The 22,004-nt window shown below is 38.3% G+C and overlaps 1 protein-coding gene across 1 annotated transcript; it reads left to right on the forward strand.

Annotated features, from left to right (window-relative positions):
• Positions 1–8,655: 8,655 nt before the first annotated feature.
• Positions 8,656–20,389, forward strand: LOC139954150 (uncharacterized). The gene is made up of 2 exons (XM_071953840.1): positions 8,656–8,784; positions 15,318–20,389. The coding sequence occupies exon 2, from the start codon at positions 15,326–15,328 to the stop codon at positions 17,609–17,611; it is 2,286 nt and encodes a 761-aa protein (XP_071809941.1). The 5' UTR covers positions 8,656–8,784; positions 15,318–15,325; the 3' UTR covers positions 17,612–20,389.
• Positions 20,390–22,004: the final 1,615 nt, after the last annotated feature.

Genomic DNA, 22,004 nt, shown 5'->3' on the forward strand with positions numbered 1-22,004 from the left:
TTTCACAATAGTCTGACGTCATCATTATAGATGTATAGTGTCATGTAGGTGAGCAAAACTTGAAATATTTCATACTGGTTGCGCAATGTCCCAATTGGCGTCACTTCATTTACAACGTATTTACGGAAGACAGTACGTGACCACCGCCATTTTAGCCTATGAGTCGTGGACTGTGAAGTTTACCTAAGAGCTTGTACGTGATTTTAAGGTCTAACGTAGTTGTCTTTGCTGCCTATTTTAACCTCTCTGTCGTGGCAGAATACCAGGTAAGTGTTCCCATGGTAGAAGGAAACTTTGATACTTGTGTAGGCCCAACTGACAAATTAATCAAGAACACCCAATATTTCCAAAGTGAACTCATGTGAACTCAAATCTTTCCATAAAATTTTAGATTTCGCTGAAATCTCAGCACATTTGAATAAGTGAGGTAATATGTTGCTATTTTAGAAGCACATTCTGTGAGATTACACAAATTTGTGCTTAAAAAAGTTATTGCGGATGCATTTTGACGCTACGTGCTCGGACAATAATATCTATGATTTGTAGAGGGCAATGTGAGATAACAGTAACATATCCAAGTTTGTCGGCCAAGTTTGGGATAATAATATCCATGATTTGTAGAAGGCCATGTGAGATACCATTATCCAAATTGGTCAGCCAAGTATGGGATAATAAAATCCATGATTTGAACAGGGCCATGTGAGATAACATTATCCAAGTTGGTCAGCCAAGTATGGCGTTATAATATCAATGATTTGAAGAAGGTCATGTGAGATAACATTATCCAAGTTGGTCAGCCAAGTATGGGATAATAATATCCATGATTTGTAGAGGGTCATGTGAGATAACATTATCCAAGTTGGTCAGCCAAGTATGGGATAAATGTATCCATGATTTGAAGAGGGCCATGTGAGATCACATTATCCAAGTTGGATAGCCAAGTATGGGATAATAATATCCTTGATTTGTAGAGGGCCATGTGAGATAACATTATCCAAGTTGGTCAGCCAAGTATTGGATAATAATATCCTTGATTTGTAGAGGGCCATGTGAGATAACATTATCCAAGTTTGTCAGCCAAGTATGGGACAATAATATCCATGATTTGAAGTGAGCCATGCGAGATAACATTATCCAAGTTTGTCAGCCAAGTATAGGAAAATATTATCCATGATTTGTAGAGGGCCATGTGAGATAACATTATCCAAGTTTGTCAGCCAAGTATGGGATAATAGTATCCATTAGTTGCAGAGGGTCATGTGAGATAACATTATCCAAGTTGGTCAGCCAAGTATGGGATAAATGTATCCATGATTTGAAGAGGGCCAAGTGAGATCACATTATCCAAGTTGGATAGCCAAGTATGGGATAATAATATCCTTGATTTGTAGAGGGCCATGTGAGATAACATTATCCAGGTTGGTCAGCCAAGTATGGGATAATAATATCCATGATTTGTAAAGGGCCATGTGAGATAACATTATCCAAGTTGGTCAGCCAAGTATGGGATAATAATATCCATGATTTGTAGAGGGCCATGTGAGATAACATTATCCAAGTTGGTCAGCCAAGTATTGGATAATAATATCCATGATTTGTAGAGGGCCATGTGAGATAACATTATCCAGGTTTGTCAGCCAAGTATGGGATAATAATATCCATGATTTGTGGAGGGCCATTGAAATAGCATTATCCAGGTTGGTCAGCCAAGTATTGAATAATAATAACCTTGATTTGTAGAGGGCCAAGTGAGATAACAATATCCAGGTTTGTTAGCCAAGTATGGGACAATAAAATCCATGATTTGTAGAGGGCCATTGAGATAACATTATCCAAGTTTGTCAGCCAATTATGGGACAATAAAATCCATGATTTATAGAGGGCCATTGAGATAACATTATCCAAGTTGGTCAGCCAAGTATTGGATAATAATATCCATGATTTGTAGAGGGCCATTGAGATAGCATTGTCCAGGTTGGTCAGCCAAGTATGGGATAAATGTATCCATGATTTGAAGAGGGCCATGTGAGATCACATTATCCAAGTTGGATAGCCAAGTATGGGATAATAATATCCTTGATTTGTAGAGAGCCATGCGAGATAACATTATCCAAGATGGTCAACGAAGTATGGGACAATAATATCCATGATTTGTAGAGGGCCATTGAGATAGCATTATCCAAGTTTGTCAGCCTGGTATGGGATAATAATAAACACAAAGGAACCAACTTCAAAAACATTAGAAGACAACCTACAGTCAAACGGAATTAATCTGACAACACTATTGGACACAAGCCCTCCAAAAAGATTCTGCTCTCAAAGTAAAAACCATTATGACGTTTGTTCACAATAAGTGTGACCTTGTACATTATTTGGCTTTTCTGGCAGGCAAGATACTGTACTATATTCGTATGGGAAAGTTGACATTTTGTGTCATAATCTCCACCTAAATCCAAGAGTTATGAAAGAAAAAGCTGAACAAGCTTTGAGATGTGCCCCCTTTCATCATATCAACAGTTTAGAATTAAACAGTGCAATCTTCATAAAATGCAAGCTTTTATGTTTTCTTCCATTGGGCTGTGTAGAAATCGTGCCTGCATGAAATCTATGCTTGGTGGCTCTTTTGTTAACATGTGAAGTCACAGGTCACATCTTCTATATATGAAGGTGTCTAAATGTGAATTTTTCACATTATCAGCATGTATGTGATCTGAGCCTCCTAAGCTAGCCCAAACCCAAGCAGTCTTAAAGCATGAACATGTTGCCCTTTGAAGCCGCTACCCCGTAGTTGGTTTGACTGAAAAGAACTGTGTGTTTAAATTTGTTGTATTTGTTTATTGCTTCTCTACCCTGGGGAAACCTCTTAGTGAAAGAGTGTTTTTCAGAGGTGCCCAGCAATCACATACACATTACAAAATTTAAATTGTATTAATATAAAATTGTATTTATAAAAACATTAATAAGGGAATCAATGTTTGGTGAAGAGGTTTTCAACTAGTGGTTTAATCCCAACGAGGCCTGGGTCGATTTCACAAAGAGTTAGGACTCGTCTTATCTCGAGTTAGTATAACTCGTCCTAACTTAGGATTAATCTTAAGGTCTGCATGCTACAGTGCAGGGTTGGGACTCGTCTCATGTCCTAAGATTAGTCTAAAAGATAGGAAGAGTTTTGACGGCTGGATCTTGATAGATTTACCGAGACCAATCCCATTCATAAATAACTTTTCGGTAAAAAAACATCAACACATTTTGGTCAAAAAGTAAAATAAATGCAAAAATTATAATTGTTCAATGATTTCTTTTAACACACCACCCCTCCAATTATGAAATGGTAAGGCCCTCGGGTGTTAACAACTCCTTATAAGAGAATGCTGTGCGCTTCGCGCGTATCGCGTGAGGTGGCACATATGTTTCAGCCGTTGCTCTCGACCAATAGGAATGAAGAAACTGTCTTATAAGCACAGGTGTAAGCTCGTGTGTCACGCCCATTGATCTAATTATCTGGAGATCAATGGTCACGCCCATGTTTCAACACTTTTTACTGGACGCTCACGTGACGCGCTCTCCACCAATAGAAATAGCGATACTGTCTGAGGTCTCATGAATTAATATTAAAAATAGAAAAACAGCAACATTTAAATAAAGACTACGGATATACCACAACAGCACAAAACTTTACAACAAGCAATTTGCCATCAAGCCATCAAAAAGAAAACATGTTTTGGCAGTTTTATTTCCTCGAGCAAGGGCTATGTACAATCCATGGCCTATTTTTTTTATATGGTATATGATTTCCATTCTCTACCCATACGTGCAAATATCGTTCTGCATCAATACACAAAAGTTGTTTTGGCTTGAGCTGAAAGCTTTCACAATAGTCTGACGTCATCATTATAGATGTATAGTGTCATGTAGGTGAGCAAAACTTGAAATATTTCATACTGGTTGCGCAATGTCCCAATTGGCGTCACTTCATTTACAACGTATTTACGGAAGACAGTACGTGACCACCGCCATTTTAGCCTTTGAGTCGTGGACTGTGAAGTTTACCTAAGAGCTTGTACGTGATTTTAAGGTCTAACGTAGTTGTCTTTGCTGCCTATTTTAACCTCTCTGTCGTGGCAGAATACCAGGTAAGTGTTCCCATGGTAGAAGGAAACTTTGATACTTGTGTAGGCCCAACTGACAAATTAATCAAGAACACCCAATATTTCCAAAGTGAACTCATGTGAACTCAAATCTTTCCATAAAATTTTAGATTTCGCTGAAATCTCAGCACATTTGAATAAGTGAGGTAATATGTTGCTATTTTAGAAGCAAATTCTGTGAGATTACACAAATTTGTGCTTAAAAAAGTTATTGCGGATGCATTTTGACGCTACGTGCTCGGACAATAATATCTATGATTTGTAGAGGGCAATGTGAGATAACAGTAACATATCCAAGTTTGTCGGCCAAGTTTGGGATAATAATATCCATGATTTGTAGAAGGCCATGTGATATACTATTATCCAAGTTGGTCAGCCAAGTATGGGATAATAAAATCCATGATTTGAACAGGGCCATGTGAGATAACATTATCCAAGTTGGTCAGCCAAGTATGGCGTTATAATATCTATGATTTGAAGAAGGTCATGTGAGATAACATTATCCAAGTTGGTCAGCCAAGTATGGGATAATAATATCCATGATTTGTAGAGGGTCATGTGAGATAACATTATCCAAGTTGGTCAGCCAAGTATGGGATAAATGTATCCATGATTTGAAGAGGGCCATGTGAGATCACATTATCCAAGTTGGATAGCCAAGTATGGGATAATAATATCCTTGATTTGTAGAGGGCCATGTGAGATAACATTATCCAAGTTGGTCAGCCAAGTATTGGATAATAATATCCTTGATTTGTAGAGGGCCATGTGAGATAACATTATCCAAGTTTGTCAGCCAAGTATGGGACAATAATATCCATGATTTGAAGAGAGCCATGCGAGATAACATTATCCAAGTTGGTCAGCGAAGTATGGGAAAATAATATCCATGATTTGTAGAGGGCCATGTGAGATAACATTATCCAAGTTGGTCAGCTAAGTATTGGATAATAATATCCATGATTTGTAGAGGGCCAGGTTAGATAACATTATCCAAGTTGGTCAGCCAAGTATTGGATAATAATATCCATGATTTGTAGAGGGCCATTGAAATAGCATTATCCAGGTTGGTCAGCCAAGTATTGGATAATAATATCCTTGATTTGTAGAGGGCCAAGTGAGATAACATTATCCAGGTTTGTCAGCCAAGTATGGGACAATAAAATCCATGATTTGTAGAGGGCCATTGAGATAACATTATCCAAGTTTGTCAGCCAAGTATGGGAAAATAATATCCATGATTTGTAGAGGGCCATGTGAGATAACATTATCCAAGTTGGTCAGCCAAGTATGGGATAATAGTATCCATTAGTTGCAGAGGGTCATGTGAGATAACATTATCCAAGTTGGTCAGCCAAGTATTGGATAATAATATCCATGATTTGTAGAGGGCCATTGAAATAGCATTATCCAAGTTGGTCAGCCAAGTATTGGATAATAATATCCATGATTTGTAGAGGGCCATTGAGATAGCATTGTCCAGGTTGGTCAGCCAAGTATTGGATAATAATATCCTTGATTTGTAGAGGGCCATGTGAGATAACATTATCCAGGTTTGTCAGCCAAGTATGGGACAATAAAATCCATGATTTGAAGAGAGCAATGCGAGATAACATTATCCAAGTTGGTCAACGAAGTATGGGAAAATAATATCCTTGATTTGTAGAGGGCCATGTGAGATAACATTATCCAAGTTTGTCAGCCAAGTATGGGATAATAATATCCATGATTTGTAGAGGGCCATGTGAGATAACATTATCCAAGTTTGTCAGCCAAGTATGGGAAAATAGCTCATGATTTGTAGAGGGCCAAGTGAGATAACATTATCCAAGTTTGTCAGCTAAGTGTGGGATAATAATATCCATGATTTGTAGAGGGCCATGTGAGATAACATTATCCAAGTTTGTCAGCCAAGTATAGGAAAATATTATCCATGATTTGTAGAGGGCCATGTGAGATCACATTATCCAAGTTGGATAGCCAAGTATGGGATAATAATATCCTTGATTTGTAGAGGGCCATGTGAGATAACATTATCCAGGTTGGTCAGCCAAGTATGGGATAATAATATCCATGATTTGTAGAGGGCCATGTGAGATAACATTATCCAAGTTGGTCAGCCAAGTATGGGATAATAATATCCATGATTTGTAGAGGGCCATGGCCATGTTAGATAACTTTATCCAGGTTTGTCAGCCAAGTATGGGATAATAATATCCATGATTTGTGGAGGGCCATTGAAATAGCATTATCCAGGTTGGTCAGCCAAGTATTGAATAATAATAACCTTGATTTGTAGAGGGCCAAGTGAGATAACATTATCCAGGTTTGTTAGCCAAGTATGGGACAATAAAATCCATGATTTGTAGAGGGCCATTGAGATAACATTATCCAAGTTTGTCAGCCAATTATGGGACAATAGAATCCATGATTTATAGAGGGCCATTGAGATAACATTATCCAAGTTGGTCAGCCAAGTATTGGATAATAATATCCATGATTTGTAGAGGGCCATTGAGATAGCATTGTCCAGGTTGGTCAGCCAAGTATTGGATAATAATATCCTTGATTTGTAGAGGGCCATGTGAGATAACATTATCCAGGTTTGTCAGCCAAGTATGGGACAATAAAATCCATGATTTGAAGAGAGCCATGCGAGATAACATTATCCAAGATGGTCAACGAAGTATGGGACAATAATATCCATGATTTGTAGAGGGCCATTGAGATAGCATTATCCAAGTTTGTCAGCCTGGTATGGGATAATAATAAACACAAAGGAACCAACTTCAAAAACATTAGAAGACAACCTACAGTCAAATGGAATTAATCTGACAACACTATTTGACACAGGCCCTCCAAAAAGATTCTGCTCTCAAAGTAAAAACCATTATGACGTTTGTTCACAATAAGTGTGACCTTGTACATTATTTGGCTTTTCTGGCAGGCAAGATACTGTACTATATTCGTATGGGAAAGTTGACATTTTGTGTCATAATCTCCACCTAAATCCAAGAGTTATGAAAGAAAAAGCTGAACAAGCTTTGAGATGTGCCCCCTTTCATCATATCAACAGTTTAGAATTAAACAGTGCAATCTTCATAAAATGCAAGCTTTTATGTTTTCTTCCATTGGGCTGTGTAGAAATCGTGCCTGCATGAAATCTATGCTTGGTGGCTCTTTTGTTAACATGTGAAGTCACAGGTCACATCTTCTATATATGAAGGTGTCTAAATGTGAATTTTTCACATTATCAGCATGTGTGTGATCTGAGCCTCCTAAGCTAGCCCAAACCCAAGCAGTCTTCTTAAAGCATGAACATGTTGCCCATTGAAGCCGCTACCCCGTAGTTGGTTTGACTGACAAGAACTGAGTGTATAATTTTGTTGTATTTGTTTATTGCTTCTCTACCCTGGGGAAACCTCTCAGTGAAACACTGTTTTTCAGAGGTGCCCAGCAAACTACATACACATTGAAAACATTAAATTGTACTAATATAAAAATATATTTCTAAAAACATTAATAAGGAAATCAATGTTTGGTGAAGAGGTTTTCAATTAGTGGTTTAATCCCAACGAGGCCTCGTCCTAACTTAGGATTAATCTTAAGGTCTGCATGCTACAGTGCAGCGTTGGGACTCGTCTCATGTCCTAAGATTAGTCTAAAAGATAGGAAGAGTTTCGACGGCTGGTTCTTGATAATTTTACCGAGACGAATCCCATTCATAAATAACTTTTCGGTAAAAAAACATCAACACATTTTGGTCAAAAAGTAAAATAAATGCAAAAATTATTATTGTTTAATGATTTCTTTTAACACAACACCCCTCCAATTATGAAATGGTAAGGCCCTCGGGTGTAAACAACTCCTTATAAGAGAATGCTGTGCGCTTCGCGCGTATCGCGTGAGGTGGCACATATGTTTCAGCCGTTGCTCTCGACCAATAGGAATGAAGAAACTGTCTTATAAGCACAGGTGTAAGCTCGTGTGTCACGCCCATTGATCTAATTATCTGGAGATCAATGGTCACGCCCATGTTTCAACACTTTTTACTGGACGCTCACGTGACGCGCTCTCCACCAATAGAAATAGCGATACTGTCTGAGGTCTTTATGAATTAATATTAAAAATAGAAAAACAGCAACATTTAAATAAAGACTACGGATATACCACAACAGCACAAAACTTTACAACAAGCAATTTGCCATCAAAAAGAAAACATGTTTTGGCAGTTTTATTTCCTCGAGCAAGGGCTATGTACAATCCATGGCCTATTTTTTTATATGGTATATGATTTCCATTCTCTACCCATACGTGCAAATATCGTTCTGCATCAATACACAAAAGTTGTTTTGGCTTGAGCTGAAAGCTTTCACAATAGTCTGACGTCATCATTATAGATGTATAGTGTCATGTAGGTGAGCAAAACTTGAAATATTTCATACTGGTTGCGCAATGTCCCAATTGGCGTCACTTCATTTACAACGTATTTACGGAAGACAGTACGTGACCACCGCCATTTTAGCCTATGAGTCGTGGACTGTGAAGTTTACCTAAGAGCTTGTACGTGATTTTAAGGTCTAACGTAGTTGTCTTTGCTGCCTATTTTAACCTCTCTGTCGTGGCAGAATACCAGGTAAGTGTTCCCATGGTAGAAGGAAACTTTGATACTTGTGTAGGCCCAACTGACAAATTAATCAAGAACACCCAATATTTCCAAAGTGAACTCATGTGAACTCAAATCTTTCCATAAAATTTTAGATTTCGCTGAAATCTCAGCACATTTGAATAAGTGAGGTAATATGTTGCTATTTTAGAAGCACATTCTGTGAGATTACACAAATTTGTGCTTAAAAAAGTTATTGCGGATGCATTTTGACGCTACGTGCTCGGACAATAATATCTATGATTTGTAGAGGGCAATGTGAGATAACAGTAACATATCCAAGTTTGTCGGCCAAGTTTGGGATAATAATATCCATGATTTGTAGAAGGCCATGTGAGATACCATTATCCAAGTTGGTCAGCCAAGTATGGGATAATAAAATCCATGATTTGAACAGGGCCATGTGAGATAACATTATCCAAGTTGGTCAGCCAAGTATGGCGTATTAATATCTATGATTTGAAGAAGGTCATGTGAGATAACATTATCCAAGTTGGTCAGCCAAGTATGGGATAATAATATCCATGATTTGTAGAGGGTCATGTGAGATATAATTATCCAAGTTGGTCAGCCAAGTATGGGATAAATGTATCCATGATTTGAAGAGGGCCATGTGAGATCACATTATCCAAGTTGGATAGCCAAGTATGGGATAATAATATCCTTGATTTGTAGAGGGCCATGTGAGATAACATTATCCAAGTTGGTCAGCCAAGTATTGGATAATAATATCCTTGATTTGTAGAGGGCCATGTGAGATAACATTATCCAAGTTTGTCAGCCAAGTATGGGACAATAATATCCATGATTTGAAGAGAGCCATGCGAGATAACATTATCCAAGTTGGTCAGCGAAGTATGGGAAAATAATATCCATGATTTGTAGAGGGCCATGTGAGATAACATTATCCAAGTTGGTCAGCCAAGTATTGGATAATAATATCCATGATTTGTAGAGGGCCAGGTTAGATAACATTATCCAAGTTGGTCAGCCAAGTATTGGATAATAATATCCATGATTTGTAGAGGGCCATTGAAATAGCATTATCCAGGTTGGTCAGCCAAGTATTGGATAATAATATCCTTGATTTGTAGAGGGCCAAGTGAGATAACATTATCCAGGTTTGTCAGCCAAGTATGGGACAATAAAATCCATGATTTGTAGAGGGCCATTGAGATAACATTATCCAAGTTTGTCAGCCAAGTATGGGAAAATAATATCCATGATTTGTAGAGGGCCATGTGAGATAACATTATCCAAGTTGGTCAGCCAAGTATGGGATAATAGTATCCATTAGTTGCAGAGGGTCATGTGAGATAACATTATCCAAGTTGGTCAGCCAAGTATTGGATAATAATATCCATGATTTGTAGAGGGCCATTGAGATAGCATTGTCCAGGTTGGTCAGCCAAGTATTGGATAATAATATCCTTGATTTGTAGAGGGCCATGTGAGATAACATTATCCAGGTTTGTCAGCCAAGTGTGGGACAATAAAATCCATGATTTGAAGAGAGCCATGCGAGATAACATTATCCAAGTTGGTCAACGAAGTATGGGAAAATAATATCCATGATTTGTAGAGGGCCATGTGAGATAACATTATCCAAGTTTGTCAGCCTGGTATGGGATAATAATAAACACAAAGGAACCAACTTCAAAAACATTAGAAGACAACCTACAGTCAAATGGAATTAATCTGACAACACTATTTGACACAGGCCCTCCAAAAAGATTCTGCTCTCAAAGTAAAAACCATTATGACGTGTGTTCACAATAAGTGTGACCTTGTACATTATTTGGCTTTTCTGGCAGGCAAGATACTGTACTATATTCGTATGGGAAAGTTGACATTTTGTGTCATAATTTCCACCTAAATCCAAGAGTTATGAAAGGAAAAGCTGAACAAGCTTTGAGATGTGCCCCCTTTCATCATATCAAAAGTTAAAAATTAAACAGTGCAATCTTCATAAAATGCAAGCTTTTATGTTTTCTTCCATTGGGCTGTGTAGATTCGTGCCTGCATGAAATCTACGCTTGGTGGCTCTTTTGTTAACATGTGAAGTCACAGGTCACATCTTCTATATATGAAGGTGTCTAAATGCGAAACTTTCCCATTATCAGCAAGTGTGTGATCTGAGCCTCCTAAGCTAGCCCAAACCTAAGCAGTCTTAAAGCATGAACATGTTGCCCATTGAAGCCGCTACCCCGTAGTTGCTTTGACTGAAAAGAACTGTGTGTTTAAATTTGTTGTATTTGTTTATTTCTTCTTTACCCTGGGGAAACCTCTCAGTGAAACACTGTTTTTCAGAGGTGCCCAGTAACCACATACACATTACAAAACTTAAGTTGTATTAATATAAAATTTTATTCATAAAAACATTAATGAGGGAATCAATATTTGGTGAAGAGGTTTTCAACTAGTGGTTTAATCCCAACGAGGCCTGGGTCGATTTCACAAAAGTTAGGACTCGTCTTATCTCGAGTTAGTATAACTCGTCCTATCTTAAGATTAATCTTAAGGTCTGCATACTACAGTGCAGGGTTGGGACTCGTCTCATGTCCTAAGATTAGTCTAAAAGATAGGAAGAGTTTTGACGGCTGGTTCTTAATAAATTTACCGAGACCAATCCCATTCATAATAAACTTTTCGGTAAAAAAACATCAACACATTTTGGTCAAAAAGTAAAATAAATGCAAAAATTATAACTGTTCAATGATTTCTTTTAACACACCACCCCTCCAATTATGAAATGGTAAGGCCCTCGGGTGTAAACAACTCCTCATAAGAGAATGCTGTGCGCTTCGCGCGTATCGCGTGAGGTGGCACAAAAATGTTTCAGCCGTTGCTCTCGACCAATAGGAATGAAGAAACTGTCTTATAAGCACAGGTGTAAGCTCGTGTGTCACGCCCATTGATCTCCATTATCTGGAGATCAATGGTCACGCCCATGTTTCAACACTTTTTACTGGACGCTCACGTGACGCGCTCTCCACCAATAGGAATAGCGATACTGTCTGAGGTCTTTATGAATTAATATTAAAAATAGAAAAACAGCAACATTTAAATAAAGACTACGGATATACCACAACAGCACAAAACTTTACAACAAGCAATTTGCCATCAAAAAGAAAACATGTTTTTGCAGTTTTATTTCCTCGAGCAAGGCCTATGTACAAACCATGGCAGACACGGCATCACAATGAAACCTGTATTTGCACGTACTGTGTGTATGAGCCCAATGTTCATCAAGCCTATTTTTTTTTATTTATTTTTTTTTTTTTTATGATTACCATTCTCTACCAACATGCAAATATCGTTCTGCAATTAAATACACAAAAGTTGTTTTGGCTTGAGCTGAAAGCTTTCACATTAGTCTAACGTCATCATTTTTGATGTAGGTAAGCGCTACGGGTTTCCCCCTGGTTTTCCCAATATTTCATACTGATTGCGCAAGGTCCCGATTGGCGTCACTTCATTTAAAACGTATTTACGAACGACAGTGTGATTACCGCCATTTTAGTGTATGAGTTGTGGACTGTGAAGTTTACTTGATGGATTCTTATTGGATTTTAAGGTCTAACGTGATTCTCTTTGCCGCCTCTTTTAACCTCTCTGTAGAGGCAGAATACCAGGTATAAGTGTTACGGTGGAAGGAAACTTTGATACTGGTGTAGGCCCAACTGACAATAGGTTCCTTGATGTATATTAGGCGTTGTGTGCATTGGAAGGGGCAAAAGTTGTCAGCAATGGTTTCGGGCTGGTTTTAACTTTTAACAGTGACAAAACACACATATTGTACCTTTTGATCAATACCCCGTCTAACAAATTTCTTTTCTCACAAAAAGTATTATTTGCACTCGTTATCCTGTCAATAGAGCTTAGTTACCACTTTCCTTAACAATAACAATAACAATAACAATAACAATAACAATAACAATAACAATAACAATAACAATAACAATAACAATAACAATAACAATAACAATAACAATAACAATAACAATAACAATAACAATAACAATAACAATAACAATAACAATAACAATAACAATAACAATAACAATAACAATAACAATAACAATAACAATAACAATAACAATAACAATAACAATAACAATAACAATAACAATAACAATAACAATAACAATAACAATAACAATAACAATAACAATAACAATAACAATAACAATAACAATAACAATAACAATAACAATAACAATAACAATAACAATAATAATAATAATTATAGTATTACTGAGCATTTTTAATGAGACTGTTTTTGTAGAGTTTTGAATGCACTATCCATATTACTAATGTTTGCAACAGCTTTTAGTATTGTCGATATGTGGGGACTCGGAAGTAACGGCCTGTACAGAGTGCCCCTTTAATAGTTGTGGGCCGGGGTTGTTCACTGTACACTTTATGGAATGTATAAACATAACTTAAAGTAGTGCGTGTTTTATTATTCCAATCCATTCAAACCGTAAACAGGGGTTAGTAAAGTGATCAGGGGTGGATTTCACAGAGAGTTGGGACTAGTTTTATCTCGAGTTAGGACCAGTTACTCGTCCTAACTTAGGACTATCCATGCAATTTGTGTATCTCCTGTGACTAGTCCTAAGTTAGGACTGGTCCTAACTCTTTATGAAATCGACCCCAGTCCACTGTGGGCCATTATGCGCCGGGGCACTTTTGGGGTGGAGTTCAATGACTCCGGTCCTAATATGATTCATGTGCTCTCTTCTTGACAGGGCATTGTGTCCGAAATATTTTTGGAGGAAATAATATCATTTGTTGATTGTCGATGTGCAATTGGTGTTGGCGTTGTATTGCCCTATAAAGGCGCGAGGTGCCGGTACTGACGTACATGTAGCTCAAGTCACTCACGTATTAACCTTTGATATTTGGCTATCTGGATGATTGGATGAAGGTTTGATGGACAAAAACCAAAAATACATTATGGGATATTTGGGGTCCCCTTCATGCTACTGAGTGTACCCCAGAGAGTTTGCTGTCCCCTGCTGGAGAAATCCATCTGATCACCTATTGCTATACTCCAGGGTCCCTTCGTAAGGATCGATACATAAAACAAAAGTTTTCTAATTATTATATTCAGTTTCCAACCTTTACAAAAAGATGCACAGAATGTCTTCCATAAGTTCCAAGTAACTAAGTAAAGGGGAGTTGTTTGTTGCCCGAGGTATCCAATGACGTCCATGCTAGCACGCCAGTATTCTTATACACCCTACTTTGATTGAATTATGACTAATTTCAGTGCTGATAAAGGTATTCTTTTCCTCCCCCGGAGAACTTCCTCACACACTATTTTATCTGCTCTTCGCTGGGAGTTTTTAAGTGCCAGGAGAAGTTTTTACTTAAACATTTTAGTATATAAAAGTCCTACTTCCACACTGCTTCCTCAACTTTGTAATGTTTTTAAAGGAACACGTTGCCTTGGATCTGTCGAGTTGGTCTTTGAAAGTCGTTCTGTAACCGTTTGTTGTAGAAAGATGTTGTAAACGTAGAATACAATGATCTACACAAATATGCCTCGAAATTGCACGGTTTTCTTTTTACCCTGTCGACTAACACAGTCGGCCATTTATGGGAGTCAAAATTTTGACTCCCATAAATGGCCGACCGTGATAGTTTGCGACGTAAAAGGAAAACCGTGCAATTTCGAGTGATACTTGTGTGGATCATTATATTCTACTTTTAAAACATCTTTCTAACCAAATGCATTTCATAACAAACGGTTTCAAACGCTTTTAATAGACCAACTCGTCCGATCCAATGCAACGTGTTCCTTTAACTATGCCGCCACTGCCCACTCATACAATACCGGATCGGGCTCACAAGGTCTTTTAGTTCCCCCACTTCCTAAAACAAACTCAGGTAAACGAAAATGTTCTGCTCGTTGGGTCAAGTCATTCAACCAACTCCCCTTACACTGTAGCAAGTTTTTAAGTTCAATACAACGATTTGAGTTTTCAATAATGGGGATTGTGGTGTTTTTTTTTTTCCTGGCTGGACCAGAATTTTAACCTTCGTCTCTACTGTATATTTTGCTTGTTGTAAAGTTGTTGTGGTGTTGTGGTATATCCGTTGTCTTTATTTAAATTTTGCTGTTTTTCTATTTTTAATATTAGTGAATTTTTTTTTAAGTATATTTTTTATCAGTATATTTTTAATACAATTTTAAAATTTTAATGTGTATGTAGTTGCTGGGCACCTCTGAAAAACAGTGTTTAACTGAGAGGTTTCCCCAGGGTTAATAAGAAAAAGGAAAATTATTATGTTTGGTTTTCAAATACTCTTTTGAACATAACTTGTGACTTTATATGCAACGTTCTGGTTTTCCGTTGTCGACCAAACATACGATGGGGAAAGGTTTATGTCAACATATTGTGCTACTTCTTTAATTGTAGGTGCATCTTTTGTTGTCAAAGTCTAGAATTTAGAAGATTAATAAGTTTGTTCTATTTTGTTCCTCTCTGTAGTTACAATCATGGCTTCAAACATGGAAACCGGCCTGTCTGTGTCATCATGCCCAGCTTGCTTCGCCAAGGACCCCGTGGTAAAGCATCTTGACCCGTTGGATACCAAGGAGTTGAGAATTACTCTACATAGTTCAGGAGAAACGATATCCTTCGAAGACGCAACAAAGACTTACCTTCAAGACCACTACCCAAACTTATCTTGTACCACTTACCGGGCTCCTGCTCTGCACTTTTACCACACTACGGGGAATCTCGACTTGAAAACAAACGATGAAGTATCAGAGAAAGAGGTCGCATATCGTTTACAGAAAGACGCCGTGGAGAAGGTGGTCAAATGTTTCTACTCGTGGGGCTGTGGGCATGGGGAAGGCATGTTGGTTCTCAGTGAGTATGAGATGCAGGACTATCTTCGCTGTGCTGTGAAAACAGGCAGTAAGAAACGGAAAACAATTGACGGTGATCATGACGTCATGGTCATTAAGCTCAACACCGGAGTTACATTCGTTCAAGTCAAAGCTGTCCAAGCAACCAGCGCCTGGAAAACCAAGCGTGGGCAAACAAAAAAGGCCTTCGAACAAGTCGCTAAAGATGAGAAAGCCTTCCACGAGATGAATGCTGACCTGGACTTTATTTCAACGGTGCCCGTTGTTGGTTATGTTGCACTGCCTAACCTGACACGTGATCACTTAAGTGATATGAGCATGTGTGACACTCACAAAAGACAAGTGCTGACAAGTGAAGATTTAGAGTCGACAACAGAATTTAACAAGTCAGTCGGGAAACGGTTCAAGGTGGAAGAAAGCTTTGGCTCAGAGAACTACAATGACTTGTGCGGGCGATACGTTGGACTGGCGTCCACTGTAAATATTCTAACTTTGCCAGACGCCATCAAGAAAACTAGTGCGAAGGTCAGGAATCTTCTGTTGACTCCTGAACAGATTAAGATAATCGCAGATGGCAATCGACGCCAATTCATCTTCGGAGATTACGGTACGGGGAAGTCTCTGGTCTTGGCTCAAATGGCCCAGAAGATAGCAAAAAGTGAAGAAAGTGAAGAAGGATCGGGGATCGTCTATGTTGTATCGTGTACAAGTATAAATCTGTCGAATCGGTTTGATGAGGAGAAGAGCAACAAAGGTTGTGGCTTGCTACGCTCTCCAAGTCTTCTCGTGTCACAATACCGGAAATTGTTCTCTGAGCCATTGTCACCTTCCATCAAGATCATGTCCATAGCTGATCTTTACCGCGACTGCTTCCCTACTACTAGATATAGTTACCCGACTAGTAATCATAATCCGTACTGTCAAAGTTTCGACCCCAAGTTGTTGGCAGAGCTCACCCGTCGCGTCATGTCAGAGCACCCAAATGCTCATATCATGTGGGACGAGGTCCCGTTTGACCCTCGTGGTTGGGATTGGACCCAACTTGAAAGTAACATTAAGTCTTGCACAAAAAACTTTGTCTGGGTAAGCATAGCAACAGATTCATACGCCGAGATTTTATCTTCGTCCACGAGTGTAGTTTCACGTAAACATCCATCAAGCTTTAAGGTGGCATCTCTCACCATTTGTAAGCGAATGACGCGGAACAGTTTTCGGTTTTACAAGGCCTTGAAGCCTCCTTGCAAAAACAAGTTCTTCCTTTCGACAAGTGGGAACGCAGTTGATGGGTGTGTTCCTCAGTGGTACCCTGTACAGAATTGCTTCTGTGGAACCACCGACCCTTTGAGTTGCACATGTATTCAAACTCGTTTCACTCATACACTGAAGCATATATGGGAGCGTCTACCGGAAATCGACCCATCATCTGTTTCCTTTGTCGTGGGTGACTATGGTGTCAACACAAATCGCTTCATAAAGGATGTTGTGGAAAGGGCGTGTAAAGCATTACAAGTCCCAGTAGAAGTTACGCCATCATCTGATGATGATAAGAGGTCGGAGGTTGTCGCATCAGGTTCTAAGTGCCGCATTGTGAATATCATCAGCTACAGAGGTTGCGAGAGTCCTGTTGTTATTATGGTCATTGTGCGCAAGTTGCCTCACAGTGATACAAGCCCTATGATGTTTTACATAGAACCCAGCCTGTATTCGATGATCTCCCGCGCTCTCGGCCAGATCATCATTATCACTTTGCCACATTATCTACTGTTCCCGCCGACGGAAAGTTTGGTAACGAATAACGACAATGATAATGAGGATCGTTGCTACCCAGACTTAGAGGACCTAGTAGAAAAGAATGTTCTCGTCAAGTGCCAACTACCGCAACTTCAAGCAGACTCAACGCAAGCAAGCTAGACGCAGACTGCAAACACACTCATCTATAAGGGATCATTGATTACTGTAGGAGAAAATTAATTTGTGACATCTGGTTTCCGATCGATGAACAACTTAAACCAGTCAGAGCTAACGCACAATAACAGTTTAAAATAAATAGTTTAAAATAAAGAAATATATTGTCCCAACTTGTTTCGTGTCAGATCATCGTCCCTCTATAATATCTTTGCTTTGTAAAAAATTAAGTTAAGCTAAATTGTAATAAGCTGAATAAGTTTGTTTGTTCGTTATTTTTTGCCCACAAAGGGGCTTCACAACAAGGCCTGGCTTGTGCCCGCTCAACATTGCTTTTTGTTGTACCCTTTGTGTTTGTGCAAAGTGGAAATAATTTGTTTGAGTTTAGTTGAAGTCATTAATTTAAATTTACCTGGAAATATAATTTTTGTCTTCAAACATTAGAGTATAATTATGTTAATGAACATTAAAAAAATATTTTGAGTAATTGTTTGTAACGATTTATATGTTAAAAACAAGATAAAGTTGTTTGGGGGTGACTCAGCCTACTCATTTCGTGACGTCAATCGAGGCAGACTTTGACTCGATCGAACATCGAACACACGTACGTGCAACATGCAAGTCCTAGTCGTGAGTTTGTACGTTTCAAAAAAAGGTTAATTTCTTGCATTTTCACGGCAATGTCGACCAGGTGTATTGCTGCTGGTGTATTGCTGCTGGCAATGCCGTCGTGCTTCAAATATCGCGCCTCGATTGACGTCACGAACAGCGCCTCTCAGGTCGGGCCTACTTTTAAATTTATTAATAAAAAAATACTCTACGCATCAAAACATATAATTTAGTGACAAAGGCTTTATTTTGACAAAATACCACTTCCAGGTGACTTAAAGTAAATACATGTAGAATTGTTATGCTTTGTCACACCCGGCACATTTTTGAAGGCAACTGAAGTTATATAATTTGTGTTATTTTGGGGACACTTTTAGCAACTCTACAATTATAAGATTTGCATGTATCACTATTTTGTGTTTAGTAACTTTTGACTTTGTATTGGTCTTAGCTAATGGGTTATGTTTTAGGGTTTTGTTTTTTGACAACCACTGTGTAGTGTATTTTAAATCTTTCGAAAACAAAATGTTGTTAAATATAATTATTAAATATAAATACTAAAATTATTTTCTTGTAGAACAACTTGGCTTCATCAAACACAAACTTATTATCAGACATACAGAAAACCAAGATCACAGAACCACTGAACCACAACTAAATGGGGATGTGATTCCTATATGTCAGGACGTGACAGTCAAGGATCTACTAAAGGTCGCTGTGAGTCGGCAAAGATCAAAGCTAAATTTGACAAAGCTGAATTAAAGTGGCGATTGCCAGATTGGTTTTCCGGCTACACCAATGATGCGTCTACTCTTGCGCTCATACTAATTAAGCACTTCTCGCTCACTAAAATCCAAAAAGTCAAAGTAACAAATTCGACTAGTAGAAATTTTGAAATATGGTTTGGTCCAAAAAGTAAAATCTAAACTTTTGCTTGTAGAAATATTGAAATTTGGTTTGGACCAAAACGTTCAGTCCAAATTTCTGCTAGTAGAAATTTGGAAATTTGGTTCAGTGCAATTTCCACTGAACTGCTTGTAAAAAATTAGAAATTTGGGTTGTCTGCTTTTTGACCGCCAGTTAGGCCTACTGGCAAAAAGTAAACTCCAAATTTCTGCAAGCAGAAAATGAAGATTTTAAAAAAATTAATGGTTTAACTTGAAAGGAAATCCTCATTTTCTACTATAAAAAAAAAATAAGAAAATTGCGTTGTCCACTTTTGATCCTCTATAAGCCGGATTTATGCGGCAAAAACTTCTGTATTTTCGGTAAATTTATTTCACCAGTATCTGTTGGAAATAACCTGCAGTTTAGAAATTCTAAATAGGTTAGAAAATAGCATAGTTACACCAAAATGTGGTTATTCAATTTGAGTGTTGACTGCTGTAGTATCCGGCTATAAATTTGCATACTGATGTCAACCTAAGACAACTTCAACGTCAACCAATATATTGTTAAAGCTATGGACACTATAGGTTATGACTCAAAATAACTGTTGGCATAAAAACCTACTTGATAACACGCAATAAAACATTGTTATAAACGGCTCCCTCTGGAGTAACGTAGATTTCTAGAAAGAATTAATTTCACACGAATTTTATTTCGAGACTTCAGATTTAGAAGTTGAGGTCCCGAAATCAAGCATCTGAAAGCACACAACTTCGTGTGGCGAGGGTGTTTTTTATTTCATTCATATCTCGCAACTTCGACGACCAGTTGAGCTCAAATTTTGACAAAATTTGTTATTTTATATGTTAAGATATGTAAGAAGACTGGTCTTTGACAATTTCCAATAGTGTCCACAGCCTTTAAATTTCTTCAAGTTAGGATTTGGTTTGTATCGACGTAATGCTCATTATACAGTCCAAACTTATCAATAAAAACTGCCATAAAAGTCAAAAGTGAAAGTTTAGGCTGATTACTTTACTTTAGGCCGACTACCCACGTGGACAACGTCAAAACAAACAGTCGGCGAGGCTGAAAAGTGAAGTCTTTTTGCATGAAAAGAAGCCAAAACAGATTTAAGTTTTTTTGTTTTCGCAAGTGCCCCCCCCCCCCCTCCTCCCGTCAAAGACACTCGCCTCACATTATAATGTTTTTACAAACAAAACAGTAGTCGCTAAGTCAAGTAAACCATTCCTACCAAGAGACATATCATTCTACGTTTTTATATGAACCTACATTAGCCTTCTTTCATCAATTTTGGTTTTTACCCATATACACCGATGTGTGTAGCACTGTATACTCAGTACTTTCCCGAGTCCTGTGAACAAAATATCACAGGCATGTTACTCAGGTGGGATTCGAACCCACGACCTTTGCAATTCTAGAGCAGTGTCTTACCAACTAGACTACCGAGGTTGCCCGGTAGATAGAGGCAGTTCGAATCCTGAATTGCAAGGGTCGTGGGTTCAAATCCCACCCGAGTTACATGCCTGCGATATTTTTTTTCACTGCACTCGGGAAAGTACTGAGTATACAGAGGTGCTAAACATGGAGCAATAAACTAGTTTATTGCTCCATGTGCTAACACACATCGGTGTATGGGTAACAAACAAAATTAATATTCTTTATCCCTGATGCAAATGTAACATCTCGTTATAATTCTTTCATCAAGAAAATATCTTTACTAGTAATTTTGAGAGTAGGCCCTAGCCTAAAGGATATTTTCACCGAGCTGTTTGAGCTTAGAATGACAAAGTTAAGTTTTCATTCAAAGAATTGAACTGTGGCAACGAATTCGTATTAAACCAATAAGTTTCTTACCCTTCAGGTTTGTAAATTTATTGCAGCGGTACACATTCCATTGTTCCGTCGGTTGAACACTCAGCGGAAGCAGCCGTCCTCGCTGTAGTGCCGGGTGCTGCAGCTCTGCTCCCGGCTACATGAGCGGTGCAGCTCTGGTACGGCAGGCGGTGTAACACCGCTCTGGTACGGCGGGCTAGAGTCTTCTAGGTGGTGTTTAGTACCGTTTTCGCCAATAAACTTTTCCAAAGTGAATGTCCTCCTGCTGTCACTAATCCAGATTACCAGTGAGATTACCACCTGATAAATATACACAGACACAAGGATTTGTTGTTGTAGTGAACTCTGCCAAGAGTTAATTTATTCCGTACTCTGAATTCGGTGGTAAAACGCCCATTCATAATAATATAAGGGATTTCCCTTTATTTAATTCCATCCAGTGATATCCACACTCATAAAGAAGTATACCAGTTCCCATTATGATACACTTTGCGACCAATTCGCAAAGGGTCCCAATCCCTCACTTTGCGAACGGTAAATTTCCAATCCGCAAAGGTTCCCACTTCTCGGCGATTTGCCAAAGAAGGTACCAGACTAATTACAATTATTATAATTATAAATGCACTCATTGACTGGAGAAAACTCCGGGTCAATGAGGTTCCCACTTCCAGCGAGTTGCCAAGAAGGTACCAAATTAATCTACTTCTTTATATACAATCACATCATTTTATTACCACCATATTTATCCATATCAATTCACATAAATGAATTTACCACTTCCTCACAGGCTACAATGCCTATTAGCTTCTTGTTTATAGGAACAACCTAAACTTACCGCCAAAGCAAATTTTGATATAAAAATTTGCCCAAACACCCCCCCCCCTTTTTTTTTTTTTTTTTTTTTTTATTTATTTTTTTTTTTTTTTACAAAACTTTCTCCGAGTGTCAACCCGTTTGATAAATTTTGATGGAACCAAATGAATCATGTCTTGCCAGTACGCACCTTCCGGGAAGGGTTAATGAGATGGGGGTGTTTTATAACAGG

This window comes from Asterias amurensis, chromosome 2, assembly GCF_032118995.1.
Source record: "Asterias amurensis chromosome 2, ASM3211899v1".
NCBI lineage: Eukaryota > Metazoa > Echinodermata > Asteroidea > Forcipulatida > Asteriidae > Asterias > Asterias amurensis.